Source organism: Melanerpes formicivorus, unplaced genomic scaffold, assembly GCF_026170545.1.
Source record: "Melanerpes formicivorus ecotype bairdi unplaced genomic scaffold, bMelFor1.0.p_v2 SCAF_5, whole genome shotgun sequence".
NCBI classification, from domain to species: Eukaryota; Metazoa; Chordata; class Aves; order Piciformes; family Picidae; genus Melanerpes; species Melanerpes formicivorus.
This window is the reverse complement of record NW_027142357.1, coordinates 25,179,832-25,204,600: the sequence shown is the minus strand read 5'-3', so window position 1 is coordinate 25,204,600 and position 24,769 is coordinate 25,179,832. Positions and strand designations below refer to the sequence as shown.

The 24,769-nt window shown below is 57.2% G+C and overlaps 1 protein-coding gene across 1 annotated transcript; it reads left to right on the top strand.

The window, feature by feature from the left end:
* Positions 1–2,964: 2,964 nt before the first annotated feature.
* On the top strand, positions 2,965–15,430 carry WNT6 (Wnt family member 6). The gene is made up of 4 exons (XM_068138854.1): positions 2,965–3,126; positions 11,196–11,416; positions 14,155–14,456; positions 14,735–15,430. Exons 1-4 carry the CDS (start codon positions 3,050–3,052, stop codon positions 15,194–15,196), a joined length of 1,062 nt encoding a protein of 353 aa, XP_067994955.1. The 5' UTR covers positions 2,965–3,049; the 3' UTR covers positions 15,197–15,430.
* The last annotated feature ends 9,339 nt before the right edge of the window (positions 15,431–24,769 follow it).

Sequence of the window (24,769 nt, the reverse complement as noted above, 5' to 3'; positions counted from 1 at the left end):
AAAGCACCCCCTGTCCTTACCCAGCCACCCAACAGCCTTTCCTTCCCCAGCCCATAACCAGCAGCATCTTGTGGTGACTGGTCCCCACTGCCCCTTATGCAGCTCAGTTCTCCATCCTCCACACTCCCGTCTTGCTGCTGGGGAAATTGTTGTCTGACTAGGGGGCTACCCACCCCGCCCCCCCCCCCCTCCCCCCCCCCCCCCCCGTGCCTCTGCTGCAGGGGTGCAGGAGTGCCTGCTCTCCCCCTGCAGCCCCCATCATTAATTTCCATCAGTGGCCAAGAGGGGCTGGGGCTGCCCAGGGGTGGCCGAGGAACACGGCGCTTTCCCCTGATAGCAAAAATAAATACATTAAAATTCTTGCAGGAGGCAGAAGAATGCAGGACGGCAGGAAAAAATTGTTTTATAATTTGTAATAACAGAAAAGCTGAGGGGTGGAGGGTGGGGGGGAGCTGTGAGAGGCAAGGGAAGGCAGAGACAAAGGATCAGCCCTGGAGGCGAGGTTGCTTTGGGATGGCATGGTGGCATTCCTCTCATCCATAGCCCTGTCTCAGTGTCACCACGGTGGCTTTGTCCCCTGAAGAATGTAGCCCTTTGGGTCTTATTGCAGAAGGCAGGGTGAGCAGGCTGTCACCCCTCCGCTGCTTAGGCAGGTCTCAACATCTCGATGCCTCGGTTTCCCCCTTGCTAACGGGGGAATTTTTGTGCAACTGGGAGACAAGATGGGAGGCAGGGGCAAACCCTGGGCATCCCCCTGCTTCCAGCCCCCCTGGTAGAGACACAAGGCAAGGAGCCCAGTTTGCCTCACCAGGCCCTGTTGGGGCATTTTGCAACAGGATCCAGGCAATGGGGCGAATTCCCATGCATGTACTGGGGGCATCACAACCCACCCCAGCCCCCTCCAGCCCCACACGATAAGGCGAGCTGCTGTGAGCCAGCCGCACCTGCTTGCTGGGATGGGGCTCCCCCTCCTCCTGCTCCCCTCTTCAGGGCAAAATCAAAGGGATTTTTCTGCCCTTAGGAAATCAGATAAAGGCTTCTCACCTGCCCTGCGCTGCCTTTGCAAGGAGGCCGGGTGCTAGGGGCAGGGGGACAACAGGCACTTTCAACACGCCGGCAGATGAGCTGTACCTTGCAGAGAGCTGCTGTGGAGCTCTGTCTGCCGGGACTGGGGCCCAGGGCGTGGTGTCAGCCTGTCCCCGGCTTTGGCAGGGACGTCTCCTCCCCAGTAGTTGCCTGTTGCTGACTTTCCCTCTAGTCTGGAGGTGATGGGGTTCTTGTAGAGGATGTAGGATGGAGGCTGATGGGTGAAAGCAAAAGACTTGGGGGACCAGACACGGTGAAGCAGCTCAGATGCAGCGTGCAGCTCAGGGAAGGGCCCCTGTGTGGGAGCACAGGGAAGAAACAAGTGGGAAACCTCCAGAGGTGCTGGGATTCCTGTGCCCAGAATGGAGAAAAGAATCATACCAAGCTACAGATAAAACCTGAGTCATTCATCACCAAATACTACTGATGGGGAGTGAATGTGCCCAGGTGAAGGGGAGAAACTGCTGTTGATGGGGCAGGAGGAACAGTGATGGGCAAGCCAGGGGCTAGAAATGAGCAGGGGATGGGAAGTGATACCCTCCCAGGAAGGAAGACAGAGCTCAAATTGCTACTGGAGGGAGTGGGGAGCTCACCACCAGTAAAGGTTCCCTTGGGGTAACTCGAAGGACTGGCTGCTCAGTGGGGGTGGCTGCAGAGGTAAATCAGGATGCCCCAGGATCCATTGCCTTGATGCTGTAGGGCTGGGACCTGCTCTGAGTCATGGTGCAAGAGGAAGCAGAGAGCCACGGCCCTGGGCTGATCCTTGAGGAATCATTCTCCAGGCTGCTCAGGATGGGGAGAAAATTGAAGTGGATGCCTGCGGGCACCAGCTCCTCCTGTGCCCACTACCTCCCAGGCTCCTCAGCATCCTTCTGCCCCAGGCACCTCCTGCTGTCTTCTGTGATAGGGTACTGGGGGGTGTTTCCCTCCTGCATCTTGGCTGCACCTGAGACAAGATCACCCTAAATAAGCCAGTCCTCCCTGAACTCTTCCTGGTCTTTTTGATCCTGAGGCTTGCTCCTGTCACCCACCTGTCTGTCCCCCTGCCCCAGGGATGTCTCCCCAGAGGAGCTGGAGCCAAGAGTAGGGAGTTGCTTGGGGTACTCACTCCTTCAGTATCCCAGGCAAAGCAGACTGATCTGAAGGTAGGCAGAGCCATGGAGCCAGGATTGTCCTAGGTCACCCAGTGCAGGGACAGGGCTCAGGCAGGGCTCTGTTGGGGGGCCATGCAGGGGTGTGAGGCTTGGCCAAAGCCACGACAGAGGTGCTTGGGTCAGGCAGGCAGATGATGGTCAGGTACCAGGGAGGGCTGTAGAAGCTGTGTCGGGTTTGACAATGTCATGCCACAACCCCAAGCGAAGCCAGGCAGGTCTGTTTCAGGAGGGCTCCCGCAAGGGCTTCGGGGCTGGACCGGGCTGTGCCAGGTGGGACTGTGCCAGGCAGCTCCCTGCCAGGTCCCTGGGGCTGCGGGGAAGAGGGCTGTGCCAGCCAAACCCTGCTAAAAGAGGTGCACGTCCAAGCGCGACAGCAGAACTCGGAGCCAGGCATACTGCGTCCGCCTTCCCTCTGCCGGAGGGTGCCCGTGCCCGTGGCCGTGCCCACGCCGTGGCCGTGGCTGCGCGCTGGGAGCCGAGCTTGGCACCCAGGAGTCCCCCCGCCCGGCCCGCCCTGTCCGTCCCCCCGGGCTCCGGTTTCCCTGTCGGAGGCAGATGCTTTCGCAGCCCCGTCCCTCCTCCTCCTCCTTCTTCGGAGCAGCCTCCGCGCCGAGCTCCAGCCGTCCGGAGGTGCCTGCCCAGCCCAGCCCCAGCCCAGCCCGGCCCCGCCGGCCGCGGTGCCCGCCCGCCCCAGCCCAGCGGAGGGAGGCAGCGGGCACCCACCAGCCGGGGCGTCGGCCCTCGGGGCTGCTCGGCACCCCGCAGGGTGAGCGGAGGGGGCTGAGCTCTTCCCTCAGAGCCCTGGCAGGATGCTGCCTTCCTCCCGGACCCAGATGGGGCTCTTCTTCATCCTCCTCTGCCCCGCCAACATCATCGGGCTCTGGTGGTGAGTAGGACATCCCGGGGTGGGTGCCAGAATGTGTCTGGGACAGCAGGCTGGGGGACCCCCAGGAGCAGAAGACACGTAGCTCCTGCAGAGAGAGCAGCAGCCTACCTCCCCGCACCCTAAGCCCACAGCCTGGGAGGGTAGTAGCCTGAGGGATGGCAAAGGCGGGATTGGGGCCTCTACACACCTCCAATAAGTCAACTTTAATTAAAAGCCTGAAGGTCCCTATGGTGTCCCTTCCTGAGTGGTGGCCCGGACACGGCAGGGACAAAACCCCTGTTTGTAATGGTGCCTTCATCAAAGGCAGAGACGGTGCCTTGGAGGATTCCGGAGGGGGTGGGGGATTCATTACAAGCGCAGAGCTGGGACCCAACCTCGGAAAGCCCAGGTATCTGTCGAAACATGAACTATTTAAATCTATTAAGAATTTCACCCAGCCTGTCTTTATCCGGTTTTAAGTGCTTAGATTCCAGCTCCCTGGTGTGCTGTCCGGGCTATCATTCATTATCTGAGGCTATTCATCTCCACATTGTCACACTCTTTTGACCCCTAAAATAAAGCTCTCCATAAGCCTTTCCCTCCCAGTCCCCTGCCTGCCCGCCAGTGATTTATTCTGTGACTCCATCCTCTTCGTTAGCTCCTGGAGTGCAGGGCAAACAGGGTGCCTTGCTGGGCATAAATGCTGCTGTTACAGTCAGTTGTATACTGGCTGAGAGTTTGGCCCTGCAGCCCGAGTGTGGTGTTTATTGCTGAGGAAAGGGAAGAGAGTATTTTTTTGGAGAGGAGAGTATGGTAGAGTGAGCCCTGACTAGGACTAGGTGGACCCTAGGTGGAGGGTCATCCTGCTCCCTGCCACCCACCTCAGGGTACCTGTGCGATCCTGGAGCACAGCCTCTAGTGCTGCCTGAGAGCTGATGTTTTCACTGGTTAATTCTCCAACCACTACCCTGCACATGCAAGCTGTCCCTTCATCTCTTCCCCACTTTCTCTGTTCCATCCTCATCAATACTCATGTAGCAAGTCCTCATACCCAGGATTGTAGCCCATGCCCCAGCTCCACGGACATCGGTGTCATTCTGTCCATGGCTGGAGCAGGCAGGGGTGAAGTGGGGAGATCAGTTTGCCTTCATTTCAGGGATGGACAGACGACATCAGCAAGGGCAGGGTGCTGGGGTACTACTGCCCCTCAGCTCAGCTGCACAGAGCTGCATCTGGTGTTGAGATTGGGTCCTGCTGGTGCTGTGACCATGCTGTGCATGTGCTGGCAGTGCCGACTTGGGGAGATTAGCAGAAATTGGCAGAGGAGGGCAAGGGGTCGAACTTGTTTATTCTTCCCTTACAAAACAAGGATCCTTTAATTTAAGAATAATAACTCAGCTGCACGCAGCGCGGCCAAGTGTGCTGGGCAGTGGAGGGGCTGCAGGAAGATCCCCAGCACGCATTCTGCTTCACCGCAGAGCACGGGAGCCAGTGAGCCGGGAGGAGCTGATGTGTGAACGAGGCCACCAGCACCACCAAATGGACGTACCGGGCTTCCCCGGGCAGGACGCCTGAGCAGCTGGTGGATTCACGAGCTACTTCCCTCAGAGCCTGGGATCTTCGGTCCTGGGCTGAGATAATCCCTCATTTCCAGGGAGCTCTTCCCATGCTGGTGAGAGAGGTCGGGGTGATGCCTGGCCCTTCGAGCCAGCTCAGGACAGGCGTCTTTCCATGCACTCGTCCCCTCTCCCTGCAGCTACTAGTGTCTGTTGGGTTTGGTTTTGATGAGGAGGGGTTCAGGGCTGCAGCTGTCTGTGTGCCAGGGCTCCTGCAAGCCCCAAGGATCATGATATTTGTAGAGCTGTTCCTTGATGTCCCTGCCACCGACGTGAACGTACTTGGGTGGCATGCCTTTGCCTGTGCATCTTTGGGCACCTTTGGGAGCTTAGCCAAGGGGGCATGTTCCCCTAGGTAAGAACGGAGTCTGCATTTCCATGCCATCCCACCCCTGGGAGCATTGGCTGTGCAGTGTAGGGGACACACATGCCGGGGCTGCCTGTCTGAGGCATTTTTCTCCAACGGTTGTGACAAACTGGTTTCTGACAGTAACACAGCAGAGTGAATCAGGGCTGGGTCCTGGGAGATGTGGTCTTCAGCCCAGGCATGCACCCAAGCTCAGTGGCTCACAAACAGTAACTGCACCTGCTGGGATCCTGGCAGACAGCTGCATCTACAGAGAAAATGAGCTCAGGTGCGAGGTACGAGTAGTGACGTCATGATGATGATGACATAACTGGAGAAAGAGCAACCTCATTGTGGTAGGATGGCCCCAGAGGTCTCAGTGATGGTACAGTTACCCTTGTTCTATACCCCCTATACCTCTAGGTCTAAGAAGAGGCAGAGGGGCAGACACATGGACTTGTCCATGGCAGAGAGGAGCAGGCTATGGACAGTGCCAGTCAGAAGATGTAGCATTCAGGTGTTTCCAGTCCCCTGGTTCATGCCAGGATGCAGGGAATAGGTCCCCCTTGCTTCCATCAGCCCTATAATATTTCTTCCCCATCCCCTCATCTTTTTGTGTTTCTTAGCTGTCTCCTTGTACAACAGTGATTCCTCCCTCAGCAGGACAGGGAAGGACTGCCTGAGTCTCCTGGGGCTGGTCTGGAGGGTGCAGAGATATCGGGCAGGCAAACCTGATGTGTCAGAAGCATTGAGCAGGTTCAGGGCAGGATTTCAGCTTGTGCATTCAGTGTGTGGTTGACTGTGCTCGCAGGGACAGAGGCATTACGGGGATGAGTGTGAGCAAATTCAGGATTCCTCAGTGCCTAAGTCCCCACTGATTCTCCATGGGCACAGACCAGAGCAGTTAGGAGGTGGAAGAGAAGAGTAAGGGGGAAAACCATCCCAGTTGAGATGTGCTCCACTCAAGCTGTAGGTCTGAGGGTGCCTAGAGGGATGGACACCTGCTGTGTGTTCCCTTCCCATGCATGCACATGGGCAATGTATCTCCAGGTTTTCACGGTGCTCCTTTCAGAGGAGCTCAGAGGGGACCCATCCACCAGCACCTATGGCTGCATCTTTGCTTGAGGGGTCTTGGCCCTATCCTCTCTGAGACCACATATCCCAAGGTGAGTTTCATGTGCTGGTGGCCTCTCATTCTCTTCTGCTGCCCTGGAGCCTGTAAAGGCAGACTGAAGGGCCCTACCTGTGTGCCTTGGGGAGAGCATTGTGAATCACCCCCGGGCCTGCTGATTCACAGCCACCACCTCACAGCCCATGATCCCCCAGAGTACTCAGCAGACTAAGCTACCTGACTGTCCCAGGTGTGCCCTCACCCCTGAAGCAGTGCTGCGTGGGCAGCAAATCACCTCCCAGTGTGAGAGCCCCAGCCTGATCACATCTCCCTGTGCCCCTTCAGGAGCAGCTGCTGACCTGCTGGATTTTTCCAAAGGAAAATATTTCCCTTGGGCCCTTTGAGATGGTACTGGCTTCAGAGCTGTGTACTTGTGTCCTCCCCAAAAGACAGCTGAGCTTTTCCCCATGCCATCCCTGCTCCCTGCTCCCGGTTTTCTTCACTCTTCCACAGTGACACCTTGCCCAGGTCCGTCCTATGCATGCTTCAAGCTGAAGGACTTGGCTGGGCTTTGCATCAGAGTCTTGACCCCTTCAAACCCCCCACGTGCAGGAGGGTGCTGGGCCACACCAGTTTCAGCCTCCACCAGCACCCTGAGGAAGGACAGTGACCAAGGTTGGGTGGACTCCTTTCTTCTTATCGCAGCCCTTCTAGGACTTGGATGCAGCTCTGGGACCACCACCTCTGCAGGCATTTGCTCCCTCCATCCACCCTGGCACCCACAGCACAGGTTTGGGCAGCTCCTGCCCGCAGCACCTGGCCTCAGCGTGACCCTGCAGCTGGCAAGTCTGCGGGTTGACACCATGCCACGCTGAAGCCTCTTACCTTTGTGCAGCATCCCATTGGTTTGCATCTCATCTTTGCTGAGGAGATCCAAGAAGGAGGTCAGGGAATGGGGGCTCTCTTCTTTCCCCAGCTCATGGCATTCCCATCTCTCTTGGTGCCCCCTGGTGCTGCTTGGTGGCCAAGACCCGGCTGTGCCCCCCAGGGCGGTGACTTGCTGCTTACTCACTCCCTCCATGCACCTCCTGTTCCTCTTTCCACACCCAGCTGCCCCAGTTAGTGGCAGCACCCACACATTGCCCCGGGTGAGGGGCTGGGTACCTGTCGTGCGCCTGCGTGGGCTGAAGGGAAAGCTGGATGGGTGAAACTCATGTGTGTCCCCTCCTTGCCCTGTTTGCACAGCTTGGAACGAGCTGGGCTCCTTTTGCATCTGATTTCTTTGCAGAGCTGTCAGCAAGTATGACACTACTGGGTGGGATGCAGGATGATATGTCCTCTGGGGATGGAGTTTGGCTTTCCAGGGCTGGCATCCTGCAAATCTCACATCTGCAAACAGGTGAAGAAGTGCCTGTGGGCTCAGGGCAATGGGGTGGGTACCCTGGCACCCTGCATCTCACACCTGAAAGCATCCAGGGACTGGGATGGAGACCTGGATGGGAGGCGAGCCATGCCATTTGCCACTTGGTAGCATCCAGACACCCATATGCAACGGGTGCAGATCTGTCTGGTCCCACATAGACCTGGCACAACACAGACACTGCTTTTCCTTGGGGCTTCAGGACCATCAGGACCAAAGAAGACACAAGATGTGGGTGCTGTTTGTGAAGGCTGACTATCCACTTCCTCATCACATAATTCTGCTACCTTCTCTCTGTTGGTTCCCTGCAAACTGGTACCCCACTGGATCCCATTGATCTTGCTCTGCTGGTAGGAACTAGAAGAAGCCCTGCTCTACACCTTCCCCATGTCCAGCGGGCAGATGGGGGCTTTGTTTGGGCCAGGCTTGCCCATAAACTATCTTGATCTATGATTTTGGCTAGGAACCAGACTGGGACATGCTGGACATGAATGTGAGCTGAGCAGGAAAAGCTGGTGATTATGGCTCTTAGGAGCCCCTGGCCCTGTGGCTGTGGGGACAACATCCAGATCACACAGGTTACATCAGCTGTGCCAGTGACTCCCCTTTCTTATGTGTCCCTGAGACTGGGCTCAGGCTGTAGCTGTGGCAGCCAAAGAAGTGATAGCAGTAGGTTGGCAGCAGGTTACAGCTGCTCTTCTGTGCCTCAGTTTCCCCCTTCAGCAACGGTGGTTGTCTCCCTTGCATAGAAGTGCTGGAAATCAGGTTGAGAAGTGAGACTCAACATCTTGGCTCCTTTTAGGTTGAGGTGGGCAGTTTTGGCAGCAGGTGAAGAGCACCGGGGACAGAAGAGAGGAATGCCACCAAGCTGCTGAACTTGGCTGGGGGCTGTTGGGCAGGAGGCAGCAGGGGCTGGGGTGCCCTTAATGGGTTTGGGGGAGCCAGGCTGGTGACCTGGTTCCTTCACCAGGGCAGGGGGAGGAGTGCCCGGCGGCAGAGGTGGGGCACCTTAATTGTAGATGCGGGAGGCCTTGGAGCAGGACAAGCTCAGGCAGATCTGGGCCCCGCGCTGGAGCCCTTGCCAAAGCAGTAGCAGTTTGGCAGCATTTTTCTTGCCCTTGTCTCCCCCCCACTTCCCCCCCCCAACCCCTCCAAAGCAAAACAGCTCTTGGGCTCCCGGCAGCCTCCCCGTGCCAGAAAGCAGAGCCCAGCGGAAATTAACATCGCGCAGGACTTAAGCAGCCCACGCCATGCCTCGCCGGCATGGCCAGCGAGCCCCCACATGCTCCCGGTGCCTTCACTGCTGCCCAGGCCATGGGTGGGGACCCCCGTGGTGCCGGTGAGCCACCCACCACCCCCCAGCCCCGCGGGGCTCAGCTCCTCTTCCCGGCCTGATCCGACGGGCCGGGGTGATCTGCAGTTCAGCATTTGATCTGATGGCCCCGGGGGCCTGGCGCATCCTTTTTATATGAGTACAAAGAGTCATCTCTTAATGAAAGTCCCATCCCAGCTCCTTCTTCCCCACCCCACTGGAGCAGGGCCAAACCTCTGCTGTCCCTTTGGGGATGTCTGGAGCCTGCAGTCCCCAAGGAGACCAAACTGGGAGACCAGCATGGAGGCTGAAGTCTGCATGTGGTGATCATGGGATGTGACTGGACAGGCTTGCTTGTGGCTTTCCATGTGGGCCTCAGTTTCCCCATCAATGGGGGACCTGTGCCAGCCTGGCCACAGCCCCCTGATGCTTTCCCAATTGCTCCATCCCTTTGCAGAGGCCCTTGTGCATCATGCAGAAAGGTGAAACCTGCTGGCAGAAGCAAAGGGAGATAGGTGCTCCCCAGCAGCAGTGTAAGCTTGCCTCAGTTTCCTTGATGAAGACTACCCTTCCAGGCTGCACCTCTTGGGATTGCTATTTAACCCATTAAACCTCCAGCCAAAGCATAAAGAATTCTTTTCCAGACTGTGCAAGAGGGCACATCCTCCATAATCCCAGAGAGATTTTGGTGGGCAGGAGATGAGGGCAGCTTGGGAGTCTGCTGTGGGGCAGGGGGACCCTAACGGGACCGTGAATTTCTAAAAAGGCACTTGGAGGAAGTTTGCAGCATGGTCAGGATGGCAAGGGAATTCCTGCAGCCTGGTGTCCTGAACACAGCTTCCCAGCTGTGTGAGAGTGAGAAGGAAACCCAGAACATACTTAAACACCAGGATTCAGCTTGTGATTTTTCAAGCCCCTGGGGCTTGGCCAGACTATAAAGGTCTGCGTTTGGAAGCTGCAGCGCAGCTGGTGCTCCCCAGCGAGCAGGGCTGCCAGCAGCATGGATTGCCTGGGCGCGGCTCCCCAGGGCACTCCAGGGGACGTGGCCTTGCAGTCCTTGGGTGTCCCAAAGTGCTGGGGGATGCCGAGCCCAGCCCTGGGGTCCTGTGTGCATCCACAGCCAGGAAAATAATCTTATTGATCAAGACAGACTCTGAGCCCATGGGGGCGGTGCTGGAGGCGAGGCAGGGATGAGAGGGTCTGTGTTTGAGGTGTGCTAAATTCAGGTGGTTTGTGGTCCCTGCACCAAGGGATGGGTTGTGTGGACAGGAGACTATCAGCACGGTGTGCCTGCTCTCTGCCCATTGCAGCACTGGCATTGCCCAGGGCAGAGCTGGAGCATCGCCCATGCTGGCATGGGGCACAACGCTGTCAGGGTGCACAGCTGCAGGAGCTGTGCCGTGGAGGGCACTCCTGGCAAAACGTGTGAGGAAAGCACAGGAGTTTCTGTAGCCAGCAGCATTCCAAGGAGTGTGGCATCATGCTCAGACTTTGCCTCCTGGTCTGGAGAGCCAGGCACCTTGCTGTAGCTGTGCTGATGAGGAGGAGCTGCCTCTGACATGGGCTCAGCTGAGACTTGCCCTCCCGTGCTGGCATCAGCTGGGATGGTAATGTCACCTGCATCCCTCTCTCGTGTGACCACACCCACTCATGGCTCCATTCCCCCCAGGGCCATCACACAGTTATGAGGAGGTGAGCATAGGAGCCTGGCAAGCCAAGGGGCTTTATTGCCAGCAAGATCACTTATTTTGTCTCCCATGAGGCAGAGCAGCAAGCCCCGCAGAGAGGGGGAGACACACCAAGAGCGCTGGCTTGGCTCCCTGCTGTGCCCACAGGGCTTTAGGAGCTGCAGCTACACCAGGCATTGGTCACACTGCAATACTAGGCAGTTGTGTCAGGTCAGCACCAGACCTAACGAGCTGAACAGCACAGCCTCTCTGCCACATAGGACACCGTTGTCACCCCCAGTGATGTCCCCAAGGGCTTCCAGGCATGAAGTGGCATGTGCCAGCATCATCCTCCAGCCAGTCCCAAAGTGGGATCTCCCCAGCTCCCCAGTCATCTTCGCTGGGCAGGGTTAGGTATTCCCTGGGTGCTGGCATGCGGGTACCATCCCATAACGTTTGCCTTGCCCTGCCTGCATACCTTTCCCTGTCCTCTTGGTACCCTGGCTCAGCAATGACCCTGTTCTGTCCCTGGGAGCAGGTTTGGCCATGCAAATCCCTATCCTGCTCCCCCCCCCAGTTCAGGTGCTGGTTTTGCTCTGCTCGCTGTCCCTCCTGCAGGGCAGTGGGGAGCCCCCTGGTCATGGACCCCAACAGCATCTGCCGAAAGACCAAGCGGCTGGCAGGGAAGCAGGCGGAGCTGTGCCAGCTGGAGCCGGAGATCGTGCAGGAGGTGGCCAAGGGCACCAAGCTGGGCGTCCGAGAGTGCCAGTACCAATTCCGCTTCCGCCGTTGGAACTGCACCAGCCACAGCAAGTACTTTGGCAAGATCCTGCAGCAGGGTAAGGACAGCGCTTCCTCAGCCTCCCATCTCCCAAAAAGCCTCCAGCCACCCAGCCACACACCTCCCTGGGGACTCCTGGAGCAGAGTCTGGGCATGCAAACCTGTGCCTCTGTGTGTGTAGGGGTTGCTCAGTGCTCCCTGGTGCAGTCACTCTGAGGTTTTACTGCCGGGACATGTCTCCCTGTGTTGTAATGAAGCAATTACCGATGCTCCCAGACAGAGCGGGGCTTCACAAAGCTCAAGAATGCACCCTCGTCTGGCAGTGATTTACTGCTCCCCCTGGGACCCCGGGCTGTGCTGGGGGAAGGGGTCTGGGTGCAAGGCAATGAAGAGTCATGAGGAGCCGCCCCTTGCCCCATGGGTGCCTGCAGACTCCCCCTCCTATCCTTGCAAGGGGCAGGAGTGAGCAGCGCTTTCCCCCTGTTCCTGTGTCCCTGGTCCCTTTGTGGGCACCCTGATGTCACCCCAAGGGAGAGGGGCATAGTGGGAAGGATGGACAGGCAGGTCCAAGGGTGCACCCATGAATCTGTGAGTGAAGGGTAATCCCTGCCACACTCCTTGAGGAGAGAGGCTGGGGGCTGTATAGGGAAGAGGAGGGATGCTCAAAGCACCTCAGACTGGAGAGGCACTTAGTGGGTGGTGAATTTAGCCCTGTCCCTGTTCTCATGTTGATCTCTGTGCTGAAGCAAGCCCCGATTGCCTTAGCCTTCACCTGTCTTGTTGAGGCAGGGGGATATGTCCTTGGGTACTGCAGGGAGGATCATTGCAGCCTCCCTGTGGGCACTGGCAAGGGCAGCCAACAGCTGAGAGTACCAGTGAAAGGCAGAGCCGAGGCCTCAAAGGAGACATTGGCCTGTGACAGGGGTCAGGTTCATTTAAGAAGCTGATTTGCAGGTGTGGGTTTTCCTCAAACACAACTAACATATATTCATCTGAGGGGCAAGAGTTAGGGTCCACAAGGGTTTCTCCTGCCTCTAGAGTCACCTGTTTTCACATTGGCAGAGAGGTGGGTGGGATCTACGCCAAGCAGAGTTCCAGGCTGGATGTGGGGCTGTGCCAGGATGCCAGGGTCTGACTGGGTGATGAGTGCATGATGCTGGTGGATGAGCTGTGAAGTAACCAGTACAGCTTGGGTTGGCGACAAATTTATCAGGCACGGGGATGCTGAAGGAGCTCCTATGTTCAGTGGAGAAGAGCAGTGTCCTGGTGACTTTAGGAGCCTCTGGCACTCTGAAGACGAGTGACATCCCAGCTAGAGGTGCGGAGGTGCCCAGGCCTGCATCATGGGTGTTAGAGGCAGAGAGTTTGCCCTGCGCTGAAAGGTGCCAGCAGGCACCAGTCTCCTGTGAGAGAAACTGATTAAACCACCCCAGTATTTTGGGGGGTTCCCTGCTGCCATCAGAAGGATGGTTCAGTGGGCTCCAATTCCAGCCATGGCCTCCTTGGCACAACTGTGGTCCTACTCCCTTCCCTCCCTGCCGCTGTTTCCAGGCATGGCGTGCTGGAGCAGGCTGTCTTGGAGGCAGCCACGTGTCTGGAGGAGCTGTCAGAGGAGTGGCATCCCCTCAGGGCTCTGGCTGGCAGGGTGGCACGGGGACCTCTGCCAGCTGCAAACTGCCCGTTGAGCACTCTGTCAGCCCCGGGCAGGAGCAGGTGGGTGATCGTGTGCCTTTAGGGGGAGCAGGAGGGCCAGGGTAGGGGACACCCGACCATGGGGTGGCACTGCTGGAAAGGCAGCTGTGTGCCCAATTCCCACCAACAGCAGTAAGGATCAGGTGCTGCATGGGCTTGTGGTGGACGCCCTCATGGAGCTGGTGCCCCTGAACCTCTCTTCTCACTAGACCACCCAAGTCAGAGTGCTGGAGATGAAGGGATGGGGCAACCCCTAGAATACACCTTCCACTTCATCCCTATGCCCCAGGCACCCTCTGTGTGTCACCACCCTGGGCCAGCCCTACCCTGGCATTTGGGTGGGCAGGGTTTTGACTGGCATAGGACAGGGGGAGCACGGGAGCCCCCGGAGCAGGGTGCCGCACCCCCACTGCCAGAATCCCCTGCTGGCTGCGGCTGCGAGCGGCAGGTCCGGGCAGGGGAAAGATGCTTGGAATTCGTGTCCCGGAGCAGAGAGAGACAGGAGCAAATACTACTAATAAATAATCCTGCAGGGTGGAGGCTGTGCCGGTGGAGGGAGGGGGGCAGGCAGCTATGGAGAGAGCGAGCAACACAGCTTCATCACTGCTGCCCTGCAGTGGGGTGAGTGTCACTCACAGTGGGTGTCCTTCTCAGCACTTCTCTCCAGGTGCCAAGCCTGCAGTTGGGGATGGGATTTTTACTGCTTGGTGAGACATAGCAGGGTAGTGTGAGGAAGCTGTGGGTACCACCTAATCACTCAGGATTCCCCCTACTCTCTGAGCCACTCTTTCCTATGGGGCAGCCCCATCCTTGCAAAGGGAGGCAGAAGATTTGTTGCCCCTAGGACCCTGTGGCTGGGGTGGAGAAACACTGCAGGGCCTGGCCAACTCCCAGATTCTGCACATCTGCTTGCAAGAGAGATCTCCTGTCTGAGGCAGCCTGCTCCTGGGTGGGCACGTTACAAGGGAACAGCGCTAAGCACAGAAGAAGGGAGAGAGAAGGGGAGGTCCAAGCCTCCACGGTGTGTTGGTGGGGGGATTCCTTGCTCGCAAGAGCATTTGCCAGAGCAGACCTTGCATCCTGACACTATTCATTCTCCTACAGATATCCGGGAGACAGCCTTCGTGTATGCCATCACGGCCGCTGGGGTGAGCCATGCCATCACGCAGGCCTGCAGCATGGGCGAGCTGTTGCAGTGTGGCTGCGAGCTGACACGGAGCCGGGCTCCCCCTTCGCCCACGGCGGGTCCAGGCACAGAGGGCACAGCCTGGGAGTGGGGGGGCTGTGGGGACGATGTGCAATTTGGCTATGAGAAATCTCAGCAGTTCATGGACGCCAAGAGCAAGAAAGGCAAAAATGACATCCGAGCTCTTATTGACCTGCACAACAACGAAGCTGGGCGCTTGGTAAGACCCCTGCATTCCCTGCCCTCCGCAAGCATAACCCCCTCGTTGCCCCACCCAGCTCAACCTTCCACCTTTATCTCCCCCAAGCCATGATCTACACCAACTTTGACTGAAATATGAACACCAAAGACCTTCGCAGGTGCTTTGGAAACTTAACTGTGCCTCCTCCCCAGCACCCTCCCCCAGGCCAGGGCAGCACCAAGTGGCAGGGTTTGGACTGGGGGTGCTAGGCAGGGATGTGGGGCACTGAGGGCTGAGCATTGGCATCTCTTCCCCAGGCGGTGCGTAGCTACATGAGGACAGAGTGCAAGTGTCACGGGCTGTCCGGCTCCTGCACCCTGCGGACCTGCTGGCGGAAGATGCCCCATTTTCGCGAGGTGGGGGACCGCCTGCTGGAGCGCTTCAACGGCGCTTTCAAGGTGATGGGAGGCAACGATGGGAAAACCCTCATCCCCGTGGGTGACAACATCAAACCTCCCGACAAGCAGGACCTCATCTACTCAGCCGACTCGCCCGACTTCTGCTCGGCTAACCGTAAGACGGGCTCGCTGGGCACCCGGGGCCGCATCTGCAACAGCACAGCCATGGACACGAGTGGGTGCGACCTGCTGTGCTGCGGGCGAGGGCACCGGGACGAGACGGTGGTGCTGGAGGAGAACTGCCTATGCCGCTTCCACTGGTGCTGCGTGGTGCAGTGCCGCAAGTGCTCTGTCCGGCAGGAGCTCAGCCTCTGCATCTGATGGCCTGGGATCAGGCGAGGACAATTTGGGGGGCCAACCCCGGGCTCACACTGTGGCCCCTTGGGACAGAGACAGGCTAAGCCAGCGGCAGGGATGGCGTGAGTGAGCCCAGCTCTGTGCCCTGGGGAGTTCCAGCTTTCCCAGTGGACAGCAGGGGGCTGCCTGGCATCCCCACGGTCCCCACAGTGGGGGCTATGGGCACAGAGCTTCCTCTAATAAAGATATTTAAAGATAGTGTGGCACAGCGCTTCCTGGGGAGGGCTGGGAAGTGCTGCTGCTGTGCAGGGGTGTGACTGGCTGGAGAGCTGTCCTGCTCTGTCTGTGAGTCCCAACCAGTTGGACTCCCTCCAGCCTCCTGTTGCTGCTGGCCACACTGGGACTTGTGGCAGAGCCTGGCTCATTTTTCATCCACTCTCTGCTTTAATCCACAGTTGTAGAGCCAGGAGATGAGTGTGGATGAGGGCAAGGGCTCTCCTGCCCCACTCTGCAGCCCCCAGGCTGGGTGGATGCTCTCTTCCCATCATCCATGGTCACTGCTGCTTGGGGATGTCAGTTTGTGTCCCATTGCCATCTGACCTGAGATGTTTTCAGTGACCTGCAGTCCATGGTCCCTCAAGCAGGAGGTGTGGCTAGCTGCTCTGACATCATGGTGATGGGCTGTGAGTTTCTTGAAGGTATCTTCTGTTCTTTTCACTTAGTCTTCAGTCATCATTGCTGCAGTTGCAGTTGCAGGGCCTGTCATGGAAAATCCCCACACAGTGCCGACACTGATGGCTTGGTGGCATGCTAGGCATTCACTTGGCATACCATAGGCAATATGCAGCTTCACCTGGCTGTCAGGGTGCCAGGCATGTCTTGGTAATCTGATCAGTTTGTGCCCCTTGTAGGCAAATAGAGTGAGTAGCAATCTTCCTGGCTGCCCATAGGGCAGAGGCTCCACAGACCTCTGAGGGGGTCCCTTCTGTGCTGCAAGAAACCTGCAGGAACTGGTTTCTCCAGCTGTACCTAGCATGTGGGTTTAGGTAACTGCAGAGGGGAGCATGTGTGCACAGTTTCCACTCAGCTGTCAGTGTCACAGTGGTCAGGGGACTGATCCCTTGAGGGATGTCAGCAGAGTCAGAGCCTGGGCAGAGAGGTCTGTGCTCCTGTTCCTACCCTCCACACTGTAGCAATGCATGGTGTGGGGCTTTGTCTACTCTTCTTCGAAGGGGCTACCAAGGCTCTCAAGCCAAGGCAGGCAATGTCCCCCTCACTGGGCACTATCAGGCAGAGCAGGAGGAAAACTCACAGTGCTGGGCACCCTGCAAGGCAAGGAAAGATGCAGTGGGGTGCTGCTGATGCCCATCAGTGAGTTCCTTTTTATCCCTGGGCAGCAAGCAAGGAAGGGCAGGGGAAGCAAAGTCCTGGTGAACTTGGCACAGAGAGCGCTGAGGTGGGAGCCTCTAAATCTGTCAGCTTCACAGCTGGAAATTCCCTCCTGACTTGCTCACAGCAGTGCTGGGAGAGGGGAGGCACGCAGGGCTCCTGGGAAATCCCAGCCACGTGCCTGCCTGCTCATGGAACACACGGGTGGGTGTGAGTGGGGCTGGGTGGGTGCGGGAGAAGGTACCTGTGCACACAAGCAGCTCAGTGTGTGTGCGCAGGCAACACGTCTGCACACGTTCATGACCATATGTGTGCGTGTCAGCTTGTGCACACAGCCAGCGCCGTGCCTGTGAGCCCCTTGTGGGTGTGCAAACAAGCTGGCCGCTTGTCTGCATGAGCAGACACACAGGGCAAACTGTCAGCATGTGGGTGCCGGTGGCCCCGGCCCCGTGTGTGCCTGTCTGCAAGCTTGTTTGCACATGTCTGACTGAGCTGCTGAAGGTATGTCTGTGACAGGGATGACATGCATGGGTGCTGGAGGGCTCTGCAGGAAGGGAGCTGCAGGGATGCAGAGTCTGTGTGCTGGGAGATGTGGAAACCCACCGCATGGGCTGAGCAGGTCCCTTTGAATCAGAAACACTGGGACACTCCTCAAATCCCAGGCTGCCCATCTTGCTTAACCAAAATCCTTCTCTGGAGCCTGCCTCAGTTTTTACACAGTGGACTGTTTCATGCTCCTGGTTGCTTGGACATAGCTCTGGATGTCTTAATCAGGGATGAACACTGGGGAAAACAGGTAGTTATTTTGAGTAAGGGATCCAACCTGTGTCCTCTCCCAGATCACAGCTTCTGAAGGCTGAAGACCACAAAACCAAAATTGCGGAGAAGGAAGAAGATAGAAAATTGAGCTAGTGCAGGGCCAGGGGGCTCTCACCTGGAGAGAGGCACATGGCCACTGATCTTGAGGTGACTCCTCTGCACTCCCAGGGTAACTCCAAGTGCCTTGCCTAACTCAGGAGGAAGGTTAGCTCTTGTGGGGGCTGTCAACCCCCTACCTTTGTTCTCTGCTGTCACTGGGCTGAAAGAGCCAAATGCAGTCCCATAGTAGCCAGGAGAGGTCCTGGTATAGGCAGGTGATGCCCATAGCCAGGGAGGGGCTGGGTGTGATTCAGTGATCTGCAGAGGGCTGAACTACCAGCAGATTCCCCTAGCAATCTCCTAGCTCACCGGTTCCCTGGCAGTGGCCTCTGTTCTCCAGATGTCCAGGGGCTTCCTAAAAGCTCCCTGTCCACTAGCACCGCACCCCAGACTCATAGAAGGATCTCCAGCATTCCCTAAGAGCATTTTCCTAGCAACTCCCAAGGTCCCTAAAAGTGCTCCAGCAGTCCCCCCAGATTCCTAGAAGTTTCCCCAGATCCATAGAAGCCCGCTATATCCCCTTAAGAATCCGCAGCTTCCATCCCGGTGTGGGGGGCAACACCCCTTGCCGTCGCCGTGGCAACCCGGGATGCAGGCCGGGGAGGACGGTGCGTCTGAGGGCTGCCGCCAGGGGGCGCTGCGGCACGGCAAGCGCGGCAGGCCGGGGGATGCGGGCACATGGGGGACACAGGATGGGGCGTGGAGGGATGTGCAGGGCACGTGGGAGTGGGCATGGAGGGCTGCGTGGAGGTGTGAATGGGGGGCATGGGAGTGGGTGTGGAAGGGTATAGAGGGGAGCATGAAGGAATACATGAGGGCGGGTACTGGGTTTACATGGGAGGGCATCGGGGGCTGTATAGGAGGGCATGAGGGTGGGAATGTGTAGGGGTGCACATGGGCAACGTGCATGCGGCTGCATGAACGAAGGTTTGCAGGGGTGATGTTCATGGAAGCTCTGGGGACACGGGGGGTGGCTTGCTCGGGCAGCTGTACCTGTGTGCTTGCCTGCGTGGGGGATGCACACGCATGGCTGCGTGTGGGACTGCAGTCAGGAGGAAGTGCCTGGGAGTGTGCGTGTAAGTACCTACGAGTAAGAATTAGCTTCCCCATTCCCCCCCCCCCCAAACTTTCAGCCCCATGCTCTTGTGGGTGGTGCTCAGACAAGCCTCAGCTCTGGGAGGGGAGCAAGGGGCGCACGAGGGTGGCTGAGCGCCACGGGGAGCTGGGGGGGGTGTAGCTGTACGTGTGCATGCGTAGCGCAGATTCCTGCTTCTGGGAAGTTTACATTGCAAAACTTGCTAAACCTTCCCAAGGGAAAAAGAGGAAGTTTATAAAATCTGTCTTAAAAAAAAAAAGAAAGGGAAAAAAAAGCCTTCTAACCCTTTGTAACACTGAGGGCTTATTTTTATTTTTTCACAGGGGGAGGACAGTATCTTCCCCTCCATTGCTCAAGTTGAAAACAGCTGGGCAGATTAATTCAACCCAACTTTAAAAACAACCAACGTTTGAAAAATCACTCTGGACTGAGACCAAACATAGGATGTTTTTGCCACCAAATAAAATAAAAAACAAAAAAAAGAGAGAGAAAGCAGCTTTGGGTTACTACAGATAGGCCTGTGAGGGGGAGGCTGAGAAATCGGGATACCAGCTCAGCCAAGGGAAGGCTTGGGCAGCAGCACCTGAAACCTCTGACAATCCCCTTGCTCATGGTTGTGGTCCCTCTGCCTGCTCATCCCTGGGTGCTGAGCAGGGGTTGTCTCACTGGCATGGCCAGGTCCTGGCCAAGGCTCCTACATGCCCAGCTGTGGTCTCTAACTCTGAGAGTTAGAAACTCTGTTAGGTCTTTATCTCTCCTCCAGGCTCCTGCTGCTCCCTCCAGGGAGCAGCCTGCAGCTGTCCTCTGAAGTTCCCCGTGACAGATGTCATCCATGCAGCCACAGGGTCATGTCCCTCCCTGATCTACCCAGACGAGTCCAGCTTATCCCTGGCCAACGTGGGGGCTCTGATAACCTGCTCCATGCCAATGCCCCCAGCTCTGCCCTGTTCCTGGGACTGTAGTGTGTGTGTGGGCTGGTTCTGGCAGTGGGGAGATGGGTACTTGGCTTTGGCAGGGCAAGATTGGTGTTTGGAGAAGGTATCCAAGCAAGCCAGGATACCTTCAAGCACCCAGCCAGCAAGGGCATGTGCTGGGACCTGGGGTACCCAAAGCAGGGTGTAGACAGTGGCCATGAGCCGTGGAGGGTCAGCAGATGGGATGTGCAACGACTCCCAGATGTGCTGTTTGGGGACGCTGCCTGAGAACGTGGGGGCTCCAAATCCTTTCTTCAACCCTCTCTGGCACTGATGTCTGGCCCCTGCTTTGCCTGTGCAACCCCAGCATCCTGAGGCTGGCCATGCTGACACTGTGCACACTAAACAGCGTCTGTGAGGCTGGTGGGCTCTGCAGGTTGGCAGCAAACTGTCCCACTCCCAGGGCATCCTTCAGTCCCCCCAGCAGAAGGGCAGGGCAGAGACCTTCCCACTCCCACCTCCTGTTCCTGACTGTCAAAATTTCACCTTGCTCAAATCCCTTCAGCTCCTGCAGCCTCATTACTTATCCTTTAACAAAGACAGCAGCCATCCTCCATCTCTGAGGAGGGGGTTTTGGCTATGCCTATCCCTGGGGGGCAGAGCTGCTAGAGAAGTGGCTACTGCAGTGTCTCCATGCCCTGCTCATTCTGAATGGGAACCAGCATGCTCCACCCATCCCTGAGGCTGTGCATCCCTCCCTTCAGGGGTGAGGTGCCCAGGGCAGGGCCACACAGACACCACGCTTGAGCAGTCCCATCTGGCCACCTTCCCCAGCTGGCAGTTTGGCCCTTTGGGGGTCTCCTTGCCAAAGACAGTGCAGTCCTGGTCCTACCAGCACCCCAAACAGTTTGGAGGATAACCTACCTCTACATGGCCAGTCCCTCTGGTGTGGGAACGCAGCCCGAGGGTCACATGGGATGGTACACACAGCAGGGCTTCATCCCTTCCCCTACACCCTGTGGCTGCTGCAGCACCCACTGCCTCCCTGCGAGGATGCTCCTGGGGATGGCCAGAGGCAGACGGACCCTAACTCTGCACCCTGATGTGAAGGGCAGCGTCACCCAGTGACAGTGCCGGGGCTGACCTGTGCCCGCTGCCCCAGGTCCTGCTCCATCCCTGGGAGTCAGGACTGGCCAGGCCAGCTGGGTGGCCATGCGGTTGGCTCCTGAGTCACGGCGAGCAAACTCGGGCAGGTCGCAGGGTGTGAGGAAGCAGGAGGGCAGCAGTGCTGGGGGCTCTGGTACCACTGGGCTGGGGCAGCTTGGTGCTGTGACTAAGGCTGCCACAAAAGACAGGGTTGCCCTGACCCCACGCCCAGCCCTGACTCATGCAGCTGTTGCTCTGGTCCCGTGAGTGCTGCTAGGCAGGGGACTGAGGAGAGCTGGCTGCAGGACAGTGAAGGCTGGCTGTTTGGCTGACTGCATGGACTCTGGGTGGAATTTTCCTTCCTTCTCCTCCTCCTCCAACGTAGCTTCTGTGCTTCAATGCAGACTGAAAGCCACACAGCAGCTAACCCTAACCCTCAACCCTTAATTCTAGCTATAACAATAATCCTAAACCTAACCCAAGATAGTAATTCTAACCCTAAATCCCAACACTAAACCTAAATCCTAACCGTAAACCTAACCTAATCCTAATGGGCTAACCCTAATGGCCTAAGCCAAACTCTGATCCTAATGGTCTAAACCCTAACCCTAACAGTTACCATAACACTAACCCTAATGGCCTTACCCTAACTGTAAACCTGAACCTAGCCCTAACACTAGCCTTAACTCTAATGGCCTGTCCCTAACCCTAAACCTAAGCCTAATTGGAAAGGCATAACACTAACTGTAACTCAAATGGCTAAACCCTAACCTTAACTCTAATCCCAGTGACTAACACTAACTCTAATCATAACAGCCTAACCTTAACCTTAACCCTAATGGCCTAACACTGAGCCTGGTGCTAACCTTAACCCTAATGAAATAACCCTAGCCCCTAACAGAACCCCAAATGTGCCTCACTACAGACTGCAAGCCACAGAGCACCTAACCCTAAACCCTAAACATAAACCTAACCCTAAGACTAGCCCTAACCCCTAACCCAAACACGAACCTTAACCATAATCCTAAACCTAATTGTAACCCTAAACCCTAACCCTAACCCAAACCATAACCCTGGTGCCTGCCTACACCATCCCTGATCAGAGGGGCCTGACTATGTGTCACAGGACCCAGTTCACTGGACCACAACAGATGGCTAATCTTCTTCTTAAGGGCTTTGCTAGTGGGATGCAGAAGAAAGGCTGCAGCAAAGGGCTCACCTGATCTTTTTTTCAGCCCAGGACCTTGCTGGGACATGAGGAAACAGGTGTCCCCCTCCACCTGCCCTGACTGAGCACTGAGCAGCTGGCCTCTTCCCCAAGTCAGCAGGAGCATGCAAGGGAGATACCTGCTCTTAGAAACAATTGTCATTAAGGGACGGAGGAGGATGAAAGTGTTTCTCCTCTGATCTGCCTCAGCATTTATTTGTGTGCAGGATCCAAACACACAAATGGGACCCTCAGGAGTTGCCTTCTGGTGGCAAGGACCCCTGATCTCGCTGAAGAGACTCTCAAAAGGAGCCCCTAGAGCATCCTCTGGTGGATCCAGGCCAAGTGCACCACACGACTGAGTGTAACCTCCTGGGTGGCCTGAGAAAGCGAGGGATGGTGAGGATCTGCTGGGGACACCCAAGTCAGGATGCTGCCTGGAAGAGGAGCCTGCTTCTCTGCCTGCTTCCTGCCTGCCAAGGGAGGAGGCAGCCAGCCTGAACCAAGGTGCAAAGGGAAAATGGAGCACGGGAGCCAGTCGTGGAAGCGAGGAAGGTGGGAGCAATGGTTCCTACACTGGGGTCCACTCTCACAAGTTACCCGGTGTACCTGGTGTGCTCTTCCAAACCCTGACACAGCATCTCCCATCAGCCAAAGTCTACAGCAAGGGGACAGACCTCCTGTGCTTCCTTTAGTGTCAGGGTGGCTGAGGGGGGCAGGGCAGCCCTGACAGCACTACCAACCTCCTGTGGAACACCCAATATTACCTGCTGGGTGCCAGGGTGATCCAGGGCAGCAGCTATGGAGGAAGTGGGATGGATGCTGAGGCAGTGCTGTGTGAGGGACCTCTCTGTGCATTCAGGGCATTGTCCAAGGGAAAGCTCTGTGACTCCCCTCCTGCTGAGGTGTGTGGGCAGGGAAGCTGTATGATAGATGGTGGCCCTGTGCCAGTTCTCCCACCTTCCCAGAGGCTGAGCCCACTTGGGAGTGAAGCCTGGGGCAGGACAATAGCCAGCACCCCATGACTGCAAATGGGACCTCAGTGGGGATGCCCTCCTCTACACCCAGAGTCCCCAGGGGGCACAGCACAGCCTTTGGGCCCAGCTCCAGATTGCAACTCATTTCCCAAAGGAAACACATTTTCCTCCCCAGTGCAAACAGGAGCCGACACGCAAGCAGGCCTGGCAGACCTCGCCAGCACTGCTGTGTCGGAGCAGAGACGTGGTGCCCGCCTCAGGGGAGAGAGCTTTGCCAGCTGCTGCTTGGCTGTTTATGGCACGAACACCAGCATGGCACGGGCTGTGGTATCTGGGGACACTGGGGACCTGCAGGGACACTTCCTGCAGCCCCCAAGGCCATCAGTGCCCAAGAGGAGTCCCTGTAGCCTGAGGGTGGGCACCCAAACTCAGGGGACACCAAGAATCCCTGTGATGGGGAAGGGGCTGAATTAGGGCAGACTGTTCGTCAAGAGCCTGATGACCTGGGCCTTTACCAGGGACACCCTCCTATCCCAAAGGAAACAGCAGGACACAAGAAAGGCCACTGTACAGCTCCCAGATGGGAAACCCCTTGCCCAGCAGGATCCTGTGAAGCTAAGTGTTGCTGGAGTGTTAGGATGATGGTGACAAGGAGGTGGATACCATCTTGATGCCCAGCTAGGGAGGGGCCATGAGGAAAATGAGGCAGGGAGGTCTTCCCTTCAAGGGAAGCCAGATCCCCCCCTGCAGCTCTTCCAAAGGCATCAGACCTGCAGTGTTGCTTCCTTGGCACTGAGCTGAGGGAGCCAAAAATGGGGCTAGGATCTCCATGGGATGTACACGGTCACACTGTGCTTGCACACAGAGTCATAGCCGCAGCATGTGCCACTCGTGCTCACATCGCCATGCACACAGACAGGCACCCATGTGCCTTGCACTAGCAGGGACACTTTCCTGCACACCCACAGCTTGTGCCATGAACCTCCAGCCTCTATGTTCATACCCTGACACCTCTGTGTACCCTCAGAGTCCCAGGGACACCCCATACCATGGGCACACTCATCCTCACGCCTCATACACCCCATGCTATGCACACCCCTCTCCTTTCGTGCACTCACTCCATGCTCTCTGCCGTGTTCACCTGCTCTGCATGTACCCCACACCACGCACACTCTCTCCTTAACCCATGCACACTGCCCTGCAACATGCATACTCACCCCACATCCTGCACATCCACCCCACAGCATAGCCCCAACCACACTCACTTGCCACTGCCTACACCGCACGTACTTGCCCTACACCCCATGCACACTCACCTCACACCCAGGGCACACTCGCAGCAGCACATGGCCACTCCCACGCTCCTGCGCTCACCTTCACCACTCATACTTTCTACAAACCCATGGACACTCACTCTGCTATGCATGCTCACCCTGTGTTATGCACCCTCACTCTATGGACACTTAACCACACCAGGCGTGCTCACCCAAGCCATGCACAATTGTCCCACACCCTGTGCACTCACCTGTGCTTGGAGCATGCTTGTGCTGTACACATTCCCCCCACACCCTGTGTATACTTACCCCCTGCTACTCACACTCACCTCATACTCTATTAAACGGACTCCTCTGGCTTGTCCAAATTCACCCTGTGTGAAGAGGACCCTTCTCCTGCACCCTCAGCACACTCACTCATGCTGTGCATCCTCCCTGGAGTGTCCAGCACCACCCACACTCTGCACACTTGCCACTAGGACACATGCGCTCACCTCACCACACTGAGTCCTCACCTCACACCACACGTGCTTCCCCACACCATGCACACTTACCCTGCTCTCTGGGCACATTTCTGTACACTGTGCACCACTCCCCCACCCTGTGCCCATTCCCTCTATTTCCTGTGCACATTCCCCGTGCTGTCCCTACCTCCCGAAGCCGAGCCGGTTCCCCC